The sequence below is a fragment of the Cherax quadricarinatus genome, chromosome 100 (genome assembly GCF_038502225.1).
Source record: "Cherax quadricarinatus isolate ZL_2023a chromosome 100, ASM3850222v1, whole genome shotgun sequence".
Classification (NCBI taxonomy): Eukaryota; Metazoa; Arthropoda; class Malacostraca; order Decapoda; family Parastacidae; genus Cherax; species Cherax quadricarinatus.
Window position 1 is genome coordinate 5,081,271 of NC_091391.1, and position 15,303 is coordinate 5,096,573.

Below are 15,303 nucleotides of genomic sequence, written 5' to 3' on the forward strand. Positions count from 1 at the left end.
GTAGGACCCCACTTATACAGCAGGTTAGGTTCTGGGCTACTGTATGACCCCACTTATACAGCAGGTTAGGTTCTGGGCTACTGTATGGCCCCACTTATACAGCAGGTTAGGTTCTGGGCTACTGTATGGCCCCACTTATACAGCAGGTTAGGTTCTGGGCTACTGTAGGGCCCCACTTATACAGCAGGTTAGGTTCTGGGCTACTGTAGGGCCCCACTTATACAGCAGGTTAGGTTCTGGGCTACTGTAGGGCCCCACTTATACAGCAGGTTAGGTTCTGGGCTACTGTAGGGCCCCACGTATACATCAGGTTAGGTTCTGGGCTACTGTAGGGCCCCACTTATACAGCAGGTTAGGTTCTGGGCTACTGTAGGGCCCCACTTATACAGCAGGTTAGGTTCTGGGCTACTGTAGGGCCCCACTTATACAGCAGGTTAGGTTCTGGGCTACTGTAGGGCCCCACTTATACAGCAGGTTAGGTTCTGGGCTACTGTAGGGCCCCACTTACACAGCAGGTTAGGTTCTGGGCTACTGTAGGGCCCCACTTATACAGCAGGTTAGGTTCTGGGCTACTGTAGGGCCCCACTTATACAGCAGGTTAGGTTCTGGGCTACTGTAGGGCCCCACTTATACAGCAGGTTAGGTTCTGGGCTACTGTAGGGCCCCACTTATACAGCAGGTTAGGTTCTGGGCTACTGTAGGGCCCCACTTATACAGCAGGTTAGGTTCTGGGCTACTGTAGGGCCCCACTTATACAGCAGGTTAGGTTCTGGGCTACTGTAGGGCCCCACTTATACAGCAGGTTAGGTTCTGGGCTACTGTAGGGCCCCACTTATACAGCAGGTTAGGTTCTGGGCTACTGTAGGGCCCCACTTATACAGCAGGTTAGGTTCTGGGCTACTGTAGGGCCCCACTTATACAGCAGGTTAGGTTCTGGGCTACTGTAGGGCCCCACTTATACAGCAGGTTAGGTTCTGGGCTACTGTAGGGCCCCACTTATACAGCAGGTTAGGTTCTGGGCTACTGTAGGGCCCCACTTATACAGCAGGTTAGGTTCTGGGCTACTGTAGGGCCCCACTTATACAGCAGGTTAGGTTCTGGGCTACTGTAGGGCCCCACTTATACATCAGGTTAGGTTCTGGGCTACTGTAGGACCCCACTTATACAGCAGGTTAGGTTCTGGGCTACTGTAGGGCCCCACTTATACAGCAGGTTAGGTTCTGGGCTACTGTAGGGCCCCACTTATACAGCAGGTTAGGTTCTGGGCTACTGTAGGGCCCCACTTATACAGCAGGTTAGGTTCTGGGTTACTGTAGGGCCCCACTTATACAGCAGGTTAGGTTCTGGGCTACTGTAGGGCCCCACTTATACAGCAGGTTAGGTTCTGGGCTACTGTAGGGCCCCACTTATACAGCAGGTTAGGTTCTGGGCTACTGTAGGGCCCCACTTATACAGCAGGTTAGGTTCTGGGCTACTGCTATAAAGCAAAAACCGCTGCAAAGTGAATCATTGCCATTTTTCACTTTTAAGTGCATATTAACCCTTTGACTGTCGCAGCCGTATATATAGGTCTTACAAGGTACCGTGTTTGACGTATATATACTCATAAATTCTAGCGGCTTGAAATCAAGCAGGAGAAAGCTGGTAGGCCCACATGTGAGAGAATAGGTCTGTGTGGTCAGTGTGCACCATATAAAAAAAATCCTGGAGCACACAGTGCATAATGAGAAAAAAAAACTCCGACCGTTTTTTTTTTATTAAAATGCCGACTTTGTGGTCTATTTTTGTATAGTATTTATGGTTGTGTTCTCGTTTTCTTGGTTTGATTTGATAGAATGGAAAGCATATTATAGAAATAGTGGTGATTTTGCTTGATTTTACTATAAAAAGAACCTAGAAATGGAGCTCAAAGTTGGGGAAATGTTTGATTTTTACCAATGTTCAAAAGTAAACAAATGATGCCATTGTCCAATAAATGTCCAACTAGCCATTCTAATATGCAGTCATGAATGGATTGATGTTATTTATACAATTATTACAGTATTGCAGTAGTCTGCATAATAGTAAGTCTTCTATTTTTTGTTTGAATAAAAATTCAAAATAGAAAGCAAGAGTAACATCAGAGGGGCCTGGAGACATGACTGATGAACAAAGAAAATGTTATTTTAGAGCCAGGAATGTCTGCATTGTTCATTCTGGACCTTATTTTGAAATTGTCATATTTTTTAGTTTTTGTGAAATTGGCCAAATTGCAAATTTCTGACCACATTATTAGGTACTTGAAATCGGTAAATGGGCAGTTTCTTGTACTCAATCTATAGAAAAAATGGAGTTCTAAAGAAATAGCTATGAGTTTGGGCGACTGGAACAATGGAATTAGCCGAAAATAGGGCTCAAAGTGGGCGAAATCGCCGATTTGTAAACAGCGCCGAGGTCGCTAACTTCGCGAGAGCATAATTCCATCAGTTTTCCATCAAATTTCGTTTTTTTGGTGTCATTACAATCGGGAAAAGATTCTCTATCATTTCATAAGAAAAAATAATTTTTTTTTTTTAAATTTTGCGACACCAGGAGACACCTCAGGATTAGGGGTTGCGACAGTCAAAGGGTTAAAGGCTGATAACATGTTTACACTATCAAATATTAAGTGAGCAATATAGCTAGGCCTAAAAAATGCATATACATTACACACATTACTAACCTTAAAATATTTTCGTCCTTAGCGCATTGTGAGTGAATATGTTTATTGTAGGAAGTCTGAATAAACGAAGAATGGGTATAATTCAAAACCGTTGCATTAATGAAACACCGTCAAGTGAAGTAGTGTGAAGCGGGGCCTTTCTGTATTAGTTCATGCTAGTCTCAGCTCTGTGGTTTCTAATTTCTAGTGAGGAAAGTTTGAACTAACGAACTTGTCTGCTAGGAGCGAAAGTAATGACATTATATTACGTGATGGATAAAGAGGCGTAAGTAAGAGAGATAAAGAGGCACAATACCCTAACTGAAACAAAACGCAAATAACCCGCACATATGAGAGAGGAGCATACAAAGATATTGTGGTCCAACCTGGACCTTGGAGCTTACGCCATTGTACGCTCCTCTCTCTCCTATCTGCGGGTTATTTGTGTAAGAGAGATAAACATAATATTTTTTGAGAAATTGTTGAATATTGGTGTAATGTGTATGGGGAAAGAGACAATTGTACACATGAAGGGAGTGATACACTAAGTACTGTATATTAAAAGTCAGTAGAGTGATAGATGAATTAAAACAGCAATGCTGTAAGCAGTTAAATAAATTGATTTAATTCCTGTTAAGTGCTAAGCCCATGTGGGTCATCCAGTGCATGACTGGTGCACTTTCTATTTGTACTCTTCTAGATGTCTTCTCCAGTAAATAACAAAAAGGCACAATACCGTGACTGGAACGATACACAAATAACCCGCACATAAAAGACAGAAGCTTACGATGATGTTTCGGTCCGACTTGGACCATTGACTTTGTCAATGGTCCAAGTTGGACCGAAACGTCGTCGTAAGCTTCTGTCTTTTATGTGCGGGTTATTTGTGTATTGTGTGTCTTCTCCAGTCATAAGCAGTTAAACATAGTGTCAGAATGGCTAGTGTATATGTTCAGTATATGTTAGAAATCAAAAAAAGATATCCTGGAATTGGTAGAGTATGTGTAGTGTCTTTGTAGAAAAAGGGAGACGAGATAGTAAGAATTACATGCGACTAAATATATTGTTGTACCTGGTGAAGTGTGTGTCATCTTCAGACTTGAAGAGAAAGACAGTTGCTATTCCTTGATGTCTTACTGTACAGTGGTAGGGATATACTCTTATTCAAAGTGTACAGAAGATGTACTTTAAAGAATTACTTGCTACATTTTCATTCACATCTTAACCCTCTGACTGTTTTGGTCGTACAGTGGACCCTCGGTTAACGATATTTTTTCACTCCAGAAGTATGTTCAGGTGCCAGTACTGACCGAATTTGTTCCCATAAGGAATATTGTGAAGTAGATTAGTCCATTTCAGACCCTCAAACATACACGTACAAACGCACTTACATAAATACACTTACATAATTGGTCGCATTCGGAGGTGATCGTTATGCGGGGGTCCACTGTATATATATATGTTTTATGAGTCAGTGTTTCGGACGTATATATACTCAATAACTCTAGCGGCTTCAAATCAAGCAGCATGCAGTGCATAATGAGAAAAAAAAAAGCTGACCATTTTTTTGGGATTAAAACGCCAACTTTGAGGTGTATTTTTGTATAGTATTTATTGTTGTATTCTTGTTTTCATTGTCTCAGGTGATAAAATAGAAAACATATTGCAGAAATAGAGATGATTTTGATTAGTTTCACGATGAAAATGACCTTGAAATTTAGCTCAAAGTAGCGGAAATGTTCGAATCACACCACCCGTCCAATACACGCTAACTGGGGAGTCTGATATTCTTTCACTAGTGCACTGATATTATTTATACCATTTTTACAATTATGCAGTAGTCTGCATAACAGTAAATTTTGTATTTTTTGTATGAATAAAAAATCAAAATGGAAAGCAATAGTAATATAAGAGGGGCCTAGAGGCATGACTAATGAATAAAGGATATGTTATTTTAGTGCCAAGAATGTCTACATTGTTTATTCTGGACCCTATTTTGAAATTGGCATCTTTTTTTAATTTGCATGAAATTGGCCAAATTGCCAATTTCTGACCACTTTATTTGCAGTTCACTTTGTGTGTGATTCTTTATCTTTTAACTCCACGCCTCTTGCCAAGACCCTCGCATTTACTTCTCTTACAACCCCATCTATAAATATATTAAACAACCACGGTGACATCACACATCCTTGTCTAAGGCCTACTTTTACTGGGAAAAAATTTCCCTCTTTCCTACATACTCTAACTTGAGCCTCACTATCTTCGTAAAAACTCTTCACTGCTTTCAGTAACCTACCTCCTACACCATACACTTGCAACATCTGCCACATTGCCCCCCTATCCACCCTATCATATGCCTTTTCCAAATCCATAAATGCCACAAAGACCTCTTTAGCCTTATCTAAATACTGTTCACTTATATGTTTCACTGTAAACACCTGGTCCACACACCCCCTACCTTTCCTAAAGCCTCCTTGTTCATCTGCTATCCTATTCTCTGTCTTACTCTTAGTTCTTTCAATAATAACTCTACCATACACTTTACCAGGTATACTCAGCAGACTTATCCCCCTATAATTTTTGCACTCTCTTTTATCCCCTTTGCCTTTATACAAAGGAACTATGCATGCTCTCTGCCAATCCCTAGGTACCTTACCCTCTTCCATACATTTATTAAATAATTGCACCAACCACTCCAAAACTATATCCCCACCTGCTTTTAACATTTCTATCTTTATCCCATCAATCCCGGCTGCCTTACCTCCTTTCATTTTACCTACTGCCTCACGAACTTCCCCCACACTCACGACTGGCTCTTCCTCACTCCTACAAGATGTTATTCCTCCTTGTCCTATACACGAAATCACAGCTTCCCTATCTTCATCAACATTTAATAATTCCTCAAAATATTCCCTCCATCTTCCCAAAACCTCTAACTCTCCATTTAATAACTCTCCTCTCCTATTTTTAACTGACAAATCCATTTGTTCTCTAGGCTTTCTTAACTTGTTAATCTCACTCCAAAACTTTTTCTTATTTTCAACAAAATTTGTTGATAACATCTCACCCACTCTCTCATTTGCTCTCTTTTTACATTGCTTCACCACTCTCTTAACCTCTCTCTTTTTCTCCATATACTCTTCCCTCCTTGCATCACTTCTACTTTGTAAAAACTTCTCATATGCTAACTTTTTCTCCCTTACTACTCTCTTTACATCATCATTCCACCAATCGCTCCTCTTCCCTCCCGCACCCACTTTCCTGTAACCACAAACTTCTGCTGAACACTCTAACACTACATTTTTAGACCTACCCCAAATCGGTAAATGGGCAGTTTCTTGTACTCAATTGATGGAAAAAATGGAGTTCTAAAAAAATAGCTATGAGTTTGGTCAACTGGAACAACGGAATTGGCCAAAAACAGGGCTCAAAGTCGGCAAAATCATATGCATATATGTCGCTGAGACCGCTAACTTTGCAGGAACGTAATTCCGTGAGTTTCCGATCAAATTTCGTACTTTTGGTGTCATTACCATCGGGAAAAGATTCTCTATCATTTCATAAGAATTTTTTTTTTTTTCCAAAAATTTTGCATCATAGAATGACAGTTTCAGAAAAGGGCTTGCAACAGTCAAAGGGGTATTGTGAGAGGATTCTTAGGGCATATGGGATATGGAGCCCACAATTCCTCAATAAGGAATGTAAATGTAAGAGATTTCGTTCGGATTTTTAACCCCGGAGGGTTAGCCACCCAGGATAACCCAAGAAAGTCAGTGCGTCATCGAGGACTGTCTAACTTATTTCCATTGGGGTCCTTAATCTTGTCCCCCAGGATGCGACCCACACCAGTCGACTAACACCCAGGTACCTATTTGCTGCTAGGTGAACAGGACAACAGGTGTAAGGAAACGTGTCGAATGTTTCCACCCGCCGGGAATCGAACCCGGGCCCTCCGTGTGTGAAGCGGGAGCTTTAGCCACCAGGCCACCGGGCCACAAGCTTTTGGACTACTGCACTTCCCTCTTCGCCTCTTTGCTGACATCAGGGTATGTGAAGCAGCCATCATCAACAGGAACAGCAACAGGAAACACCAGTTAGTTAATAATAATAATCTTTATTTCTACAACATATACAGACCTAAGTGACATCAGTGACATTCTATATAGAAAACCCTTAGTAATGTAGATCATTTCAGGCAAAAATTAGGTTAATTTTCTCATCAGGATGTGACCCCCCACCATTTGACTAGCACCCATGTGCCTAATTACTGCTAGGCAAACAGGGACAGCAGGTGTCTGTAGGAAACACGTCCTAATGTTTCCACCCGTACTGGAGATTGAACTATGGACCTCGATCTGTGAGCTAAGTCTGCTTCAGACTCTTTAAGAGATAAGATAAGATAAGATTTCGTTCGGATTTTTAACCCCGGAGGGTTAGCCACCCAGGATAACCCAAGAAAGTCAGTGCGTCATCGAGGACTGTCTAACCTATTTCCATTGGGGTCCTTAATCTTGTCCCCCAGGATGCGACCCACACCAGTCGACTAACACCCAGGTACCTATTTGCTGCTAGGTGAACAGGACAACAGGTGTAAGGAAACGTGTCGAAATGTTTCCACCCGCCGGGAATCGAACCCGGGCCCTCCGTGTTGAAGCGGGAGCTTTAGCCACCAGGCCACCGGGCCTGATAATACAATCTCTAGTACAGGAGTCTGTCATACCTTGTGGAGGTTGTGGTAAGAATCATGTGGGATTCAGCAAGATCCTGGAAGTAAGAGTACTTGAACAGAAAAAATGCATGCAACTGCAATGACCTGAACATTGCCTGTATTCAACACAGGAGAGTGCAAGACCGCCCTGTGAAATTTGGAGAAGTCACACTAAAATTGTACAAGAAAATGACCTACACCATTGAAAGTGTTCAAAGGCCTCTGTGATACAGTAACCAGCATCACCCCACAAAAGTCCAGTAGGTATAACATTTCCAGAGTCTTGGCTAACTGATTACTACCTAACGTGGACATTGCCATTCATGGGCACCAACCAGCAGTATCACATCTGCTGCCTTCATTGGATAACACCAAGCTGTGCCAAGGAGCACTTCAGGAGTCTTACCAGCCGACACATATTGCCATCTCCCACTGAGGCAGGGTGACCTGAAAAACAAGGAACGAAAGCTTTTCTTCTTTTTACATTTAGTAATGTATACAGGAGAAAGGGTTACTAGCCCCTTGCTCCCGGCATTTCAGTCACCTCTTAAGACACACATGGCTTATGGAGGAAGGATTTTTCCCTATAGAGCATTACCCAGTTTGTTACCTTAAATGTTATCCTGCTGGTAGCCTATGCCTACCTGATCTCTTCCACTCTATATAATGCTTGTTCTATTCTTTGAATAAAAACTCAAGAAATTACTCATGACAGAACATTTCCTCAAGAAATTCTTTAATCCTTAAACTGTCCAAACATAGATCTGCGTTCACATACATAGTGCTCCAACCTTATACAGTGGACCCCCGCTTAACGATCACCACCAAATGCGACCAATTATGTAAGTGTATTTATGTAAGTGCGTTTGTACGTGTATGTTTGGGGGTCTGAAATGGACTAATCTACTTCACAATATTCCTTATGGGAAAAAATTCGGTCAGTACTGGCACCTGAACATACTACTGGAATGAAAAAAGTTCGTTAACCGGGGGTCCACTGTATTTTTACATTTGAAAGCATGTAAAAAACATAGATCTACATTCGGAGCGCTATGCACGTGAACATAGATCTACATTTGGACAGTTTAAGGGTTAAACTGTGCATACGTTTCTTTGTGTACATACATACGTTGATCAGAAAGACACATGCCACAGTTAGGTATCTTCATTGTTGAAACGTTATGGCTAGTCAGTAGGCTTGACTCACGAAATCGTAATGACACAATTGCAAACAAACCATACCACGGGCAGGGATAGAACCTGTGATCAGAGTCTCAAAACTCCAGACCGTCGCGTTAGCCACTGGACCAGCTAGCCACAATAAGATTCATCCAACTAGGTATTTCTCTATACCATAGGAAGGTTAGCATAGGCCACCACTGTGACCACAAATGCAAGTTTTTACAGACGAATCTCCAGCTAGCATGGCCGTGACGAACTCTAGCTCAAGTCCACTCAAAGCCGTCAACATGACTCATGAAATCGTAATGACATGATTGCAAACAAACCTTACCACGGGCAGAGATAGAACCTGTGATCAGAGAGTCTCAAAACTCCAGACCATTGTGTTAGCCACTGGCTAACACAACGTGGCTAACTGGCCCAGTGGCTAACGCGACGGTCTGGAGTTTTGAGACTCTCTGATCGCGGGTTCTATCCCCATCCGTGGTAAGGTTTGTTTACTCAGTAGGCTTCTTCAGTTAGATACAGATGAGATATCATAGGCAGTAGAGATGAAAAAATGATGTAATTGGTCCAACACCCTGGAATATGGGATTGACTGATTACATCATTTTTTCATCTCTACTGCCTATGCTGTCTTCATTTTATTTGACTGAAAAAGACTACCGAGTAGCCATAACATTTCAACAATACTTAACTGTTGTATGTTTGTCTTACTCATTGACTTGTCGGTATTTTATACCATTTTCTGCATACATATGTATGAATAAACAGTTGTTTATTACAACTTAATTTGACTTCATACATATGTATTATAATGTCTTAGAACAGAATATCATTGGTTAGTGTCTACATATCAAATTTTATCACAAGTTTTAAATGGCCAAATTATGCATACTATATTTATGTATTTTTTTTTTTAGTTATAACTAAATGTAAAGAGATTATTTCCCAGTAAAAGTAGGCCTTAGACAAGGATGTGTGATGTCACCGTGGTTGTTTAATATATTTATAGATGGGGTTGTAAGAGAAGTAAATGCGAGGGTCTTGGCAAGAGGCGTGGAGTTAAAAGATAAAGAATCACACACAAAGTGGGAGTTGTCACAGCTGCTCTTTGCTGATGACACTGTGCTCTTGGGAGATTCTGAAGAGAAGTTGCAGAGATTGGTGGATGAATTTGGTAGGGTGTGCAAAAGAAGAAAATTAAAAGTGAATATAGGAAAGAGTAAGGTTATGAGGATAACAAAAAGATTAGGTGATGAAAGATTGGATATCAGATTGGAGGGAGAGAGTATGGAGGAGGTGAATGTATTCAGATATTTGGGAGTGACGTGTCAGCGAATGGGTCTATGAAAGATGAGTTGAATCATAGAATTGATGAGGGGAAAAGGGTGAGCGGTGCACTTAGGAGTCTGTGGAGACAAAACTTTTTCCATGGAAGCAAACAGGGAAATGTACGAGAGTATAGTTTTACCAATGCTCTTATATAGGTGTGAAGCATGGGTGGTGAACGTTTCATCGAGGAGAAGGCTGGAGGCAGTGGAGCTGTCATGTCTGAGGGCAATGTGTGGTGTGAATATAATGTAGAGAATCCGTAGTTTGGAAATTAGGAGGTGCGGGATTACCAAAACTATTTTCTAGAGGGTTAAGGAGCGGTTGTTGAGGTGGTTCAGACATGTAGAGAGGATTGAACGAAAAAGAATGACTTCGAGAGTGTATAAACCTGTAGTGGAGGGAAGGCGGGGTAGGGGTCGGCCTAGGAAAGGTTGGAGGGAGCAGGTAAATGAGGTGTGCGAGGGGCTTGGACTTCTGGTAAGCATGCGCGAGCATGTTAGATAGGAGTGAATGGAGACAAATGGATTTTAAGACTTGATGTGCTGTTGGAGTGTAAGCAAGGTAACATTTATGAAGGGATTCAGACCGGATTTGTGTCCTGGAGATGGGAAGTACAGTGCCAGCACTCTGAAGGAGGGGTGTTAATGTTGCAGTTTTATAACTGTAGTGTGAGTGCACCTCTGGCAAGACAGTGATGAAGTAAACAATGAAAGTTTTTATATTTTGGGCCACCCTGCCTTGGTGGGAAATGGCCGATGTGTTAATAAAAAAAAAATGTAAGCATATCCTAAATTATATTCATTATGTCAACTTACTGGTTAATTTTCAACTGACTATGGTTTCATTAGTGAATATTATATGCCTACTCTCTTTACCATTTTGGCAAGGGGGGGAATTAAGTGTAATGGCTAGTATACTAATACTGTTTTTCAAGGAAATGTAAATTAAATTTTTATTTAGTTCATACATTTTTATTTTATTATAAGTACATTTTATTCAGTTGATGATTGAGACACTTGTGCAACACTAAAGGTGTGGAAAAAGACACTTGTGTACAGTTCAGGGCATTTATTAAAGGAATATGTTTATTATACATGAGCAATGGGCTAGTAACCCTTTCTCCTGTATATACATATTACTAAATTTAAAAGGAGAAGCTTTCGTTTTTCCTTTTGGGCCACCCTGCTTCAGTGGGATACTGCCGGTTTGTTGAGAGAAGAAAGATTTACTATACATCATAGGTAGTAGGTTGGTAGACAGCAACCGCCCAGGGAGGTACTTCTGTCCTGCCAAGTGAGTGTAAAACAAAAGCCTGTAATTGTTTTACATGATGGTAGGATTGCTGGTGTCTTTTGTCTGTCTCATAAACGTACAAAATTTCAGGTACGTCTTGTTGCTTCTACAGTGGACCCCCGGTTTACGATATTATTTCATTCCAGAAGTATGTTCAGGTGCCAGTACTGAACGAATTTGTTCCCATAAGGAATATTGTGAATTAGATTAGTCCATTTCAGACCCCCAAACATACACGTACAAACGCACTTACATAAATACACTTACATAATTGGTTGCATTGGGAGGTGATTGTAAAGCGGGGGTCCACTGTACTTACACTTGGGTCACACTACACATGCATGTACAAGCATATAAATATATATATATACACACCCTTCTGGGGTTTCTTCTATTTTCTTACTAGTTCTTGTTCTTGTTTATATCCTCTTATCTCCATGGGGAAGTGGAACAGAATTCTTCCTCCGTAAGTTATGCGTGTTGTAAGAGGCGACTAAAATGCCGAGAGCAAGGGGCTAGTAACCCCTTCTTCTTTGTATATTACTAAATATCAAAGAAGAAACATTGATTTTTCTTTTTTGGGCCACCCTGCCTCGGTGGGATACGGCTGGTTTGTTGAAAAAAAAAAATACATTTATTATACATTTATTAAAGGAAACATTTTCCCACTAGTGGCAAAACGTTTCCTTTTAATAAGTGTCCTGAAGTGTATGTAAGTGTGTTTTTCCATATCTTGTCAGTGTCACCATACTGTTTTTCAACACTAAAGGTACCTAAGTGGTGGACAAGTGTCTCAGGTACCTGTTGTCTGTTGTCTGGACCAATGTCTACAATTTTAAGTTGTTTTTAGGTCATCATTATGCAGTCAGAAAGAGGTAGTATATTGCTGTCCTGAGAGCCAAGTCTAAGCCATCCACTCTTAAAATTTGGTATTGTGTGAAATGGCATAGAGGTGTCTTTTCAAATTTTCTGTTTGCCATCATTTTTAGTATTATAATTTTTTGCAGCTACAAAAAAATGGGCTCCTAACTCTATGCTGTGATCGAATACTACACGAAGTGTCATTTGATAAGTACAGGTGTGCCCGGCTTGTTCTGGATTGTCTCCTCACCTTCAATGATCCTTCCACTGACAGAATGGCTGTTGCAATCTGCTCAATCTTAGCAGCTAAAATATCTACAACCCAAACTGCACTACTAGGAGCAAAGGTAAGGAATTTCAAGGTTAGAAGCTAAGTGTACTTGTTAGTGGTACAGTAAGCCTACAGTATGATAAGTAAGACACATGTGTAACAGTTAGGTATCTTTATTCCGAAATGTTTCACCTACACAGTAGGTTTCTTCAGTTGAAGCCTCTGTACCTGACTGAAGAAGCCTACTGCATAGGTAAAATGTTTCTAAATAAAGATACCTAACTGTTGAACATGTATTTTACTACCAACGTGTCGGTATTGTATGCCATTATTATATTCAAACCCACAGTTTAATGGACTTTGAAATAATGGGCAAAATCTGTTAATAAATTGTACTTTAAAATCAGTGTGAGCAAGGTAACATTTATGAAGGGATTCAGAGAAACTGGTTAGCTGGACTTGAATCCTGGAGGTGGGAAGTACAGTGCCTGCGCTCTGAAGGAGGGGTGAAGATATTTGTAGTATTGGGGCCCCTCTGGCAAGACGGGGAAGAGTGAGAGATGATGAAAGTGTTTCTTAAAAAAACCTAGTTGGATGAATCTTATTGTGGCTAGCTGGTCTAGTGGCTAGCGCGACGGACTGGAGTTTTGAGACTCTATGAGTTCAATGTATGGTTTATTTGCAATCGTGTCATTACGATTTCTTAAGTTAAGTGTTTCTTATCTTCTTGCGTCATCCTACCTCGGTGGGAGACTGGTAGAAAGATGGGAAAAGGTTGTTGCAGTCGGAGGGTACTACGATTGTGATTAGTGGTAGTCGTAGTAATAGTAATGGATAACACTAAAAAATGTGTTCAACAAAAAGGGACCATAAAAAGAGAATTGGTATCACTCAATTTTCTTGAAAATCTGTTGCATCCTCCTCCCCGAGGAAGCAAGATAATGGACAATTTACTGTACAACTATTACATTTTAGCACATGTATGTATATTAAGACTTTAGAGTGTGCAGCAGCTGAGTGATCTGTTGTCTAACTGGTCCAGTGACTTGTATTTCTGCATTTTTTATGCTTCAGTACAGTATTTTAGTCTACCAGCTGGCTCAACATTGTCCGCACACACAATAGCTTACACACAATTGTGGTGCTGAGGATAGGTAAGGGGGATGAAGCCCCCAAGGCCCCCCTCTCCCAAATAACTATAATAATGCTGATTGAAGACTAGTACAGTGGACCCCCGGTTCGCGATAGTAATCCATTCCTGAGAGCTCATCATAAACCAAAATTATCGGAAAGCGATTCAGTTTTCCCCATAAGAAATAATGGAAATCAAATTAATCCGTGCAAGACACCCAAAAGTATGAGAAAAAAAACTTTTAACAACTTGAAATATTAAGTTTAATGCAATAGAATAATTACAATAACAATAGAATAATAACAGTAGAATAATTGACACTTACGTTTAATGAAGATCTGGTGATGATTGATGGGATGGGAGGAGGGGAGTGTGTTGAACCTATTGTTTAGAAGGGGAATCCCCTTCATTAGGACTTGAGGTAGCTTTTCCTCCTGAGTAATGTAGGCCCTGCTTGGCAATTTCTTCCAAAACTGGCCTGTTTTGTCACAATTAAACACTTGTTCAGGTTTCAATCTTTCAGCCTCTATGTACTCCTTGAATTCATGCACATATTTTTCAGCCACTTTGTGGTCTGAACTGGCAGCCTCACCATGCCTAATCACACTATGTATACCACTACGATTCTTAAATTTTTCAAACCAACCTTCGCTGGCCTTAAATTCACTCACATCACCACTAGTTGCAGGCATTTTTCTAATTAAATCGTCATGCAACTTCCTAGCCTTTTCACAAGTGATCACTTGAGAGATGCTATCTCCAGCTATCTGTTTTTCATTTATCCACACCAATAACAGTCTCTCAACATTTTCTAACACTTGCGATCGCTGTTTTGTAATCACACTTGCACCTTTTGCAAGAACAGCTTCCTTGATTGTCGTTTTCCTGCTCACTATAGTAGAGATGGTTGATTGGGATTTATTGTACAACTTGGCCAGGTCCGACACACGCACTCCACTTTCATACTTTGCAATTATCTCTTTCTTCATTTCAATAGTCATTAGCACCCTTGGTCTCGATGGGTTGGCACTAGAAGCTTTCTTGGGGCCCATGGTGACTTATTTTGCAGAAACAAGCACCAAAAACAGTGATAATATGGATAATATGGAATGTACCGAATGTATCCTTAGATGCGCACACACTGGCTGGCTTGTAAACACTGGACACGTCTCGTACGAATCATATCGCATACCGGGTTTTGTATCGGGAAGCGAGGCAAATTTTCTGCGATATAATGCATCGGTTACCGGATTTATCGGATACCAATAGCATCGCGAACTGGGGGACCACTGTACTTCCAACCAGATTGCCACCCTTAAGCCCCAGGAAGAGGTTTTCAAGAGGAAATTAGGCCAATTCCTGCAACAAGTGTCACATTATGTAGACTTACAGCCTGCTGGCAGCAGCAGTCTGGTTAATCAGGCAGTCAGCAAGAAAGTCTGGCCTCAGGGAGGGCTGCGAGGGGATAACTATCATCAAAATTGATCAGAGGTAAGTTTTCAAGGTTAAGGTTAGGTTTTACTACGTAAGGTGCTCCATGACTTACGACGGGGTTACGTTTTGATGAACCCATTCTAAGTTGAAAATATCGTAATTTGAATATGAATATAGTCGTACCCCACTTTACGTCATTCCAGCCTATGTCAGATTCGCTTTTGTCACTTTTCTAGAGTAAATTTTAGTCCGACTTTACATCACGAAGTTATTTACGCTAGTTTTGCATTTTTTTTTTATCATTTTGAGGCATTTTTAACCCTTTGACTGTCGCGGCCGTATGTATATGTCTTACGAGGTACCGTGTTTGACGTATATATACTCATAAATTCTAGCGGCTTCAAATC

The 15,303-nt window shown here is 40.9% G+C and overlaps 1 protein-coding gene across 3 annotated transcripts in view; it reads left to right on the top strand.

Annotated features, from left to right (window-relative positions):
- LOC128704641 (protein zyg-11 homolog B) overlaps nt 1-15,303 on the top strand; it is a 203,544-nt gene that overhangs the window by 139,847 nt on the left and 48,394 nt on the right. For all 3 annotated transcript variants that reach the window (XM_053799749.2, XM_053799748.2, XM_053799750.2), the window contains one exon: nt 12,206-12,406. In XM_053799749.2, the coding sequence (XP_053655724.1) occupies nt 12,206-12,406 (201 nt within the window). The remainder of the gene's footprint in view (nt 1-12,205; nt 12,407-15,303) is intronic.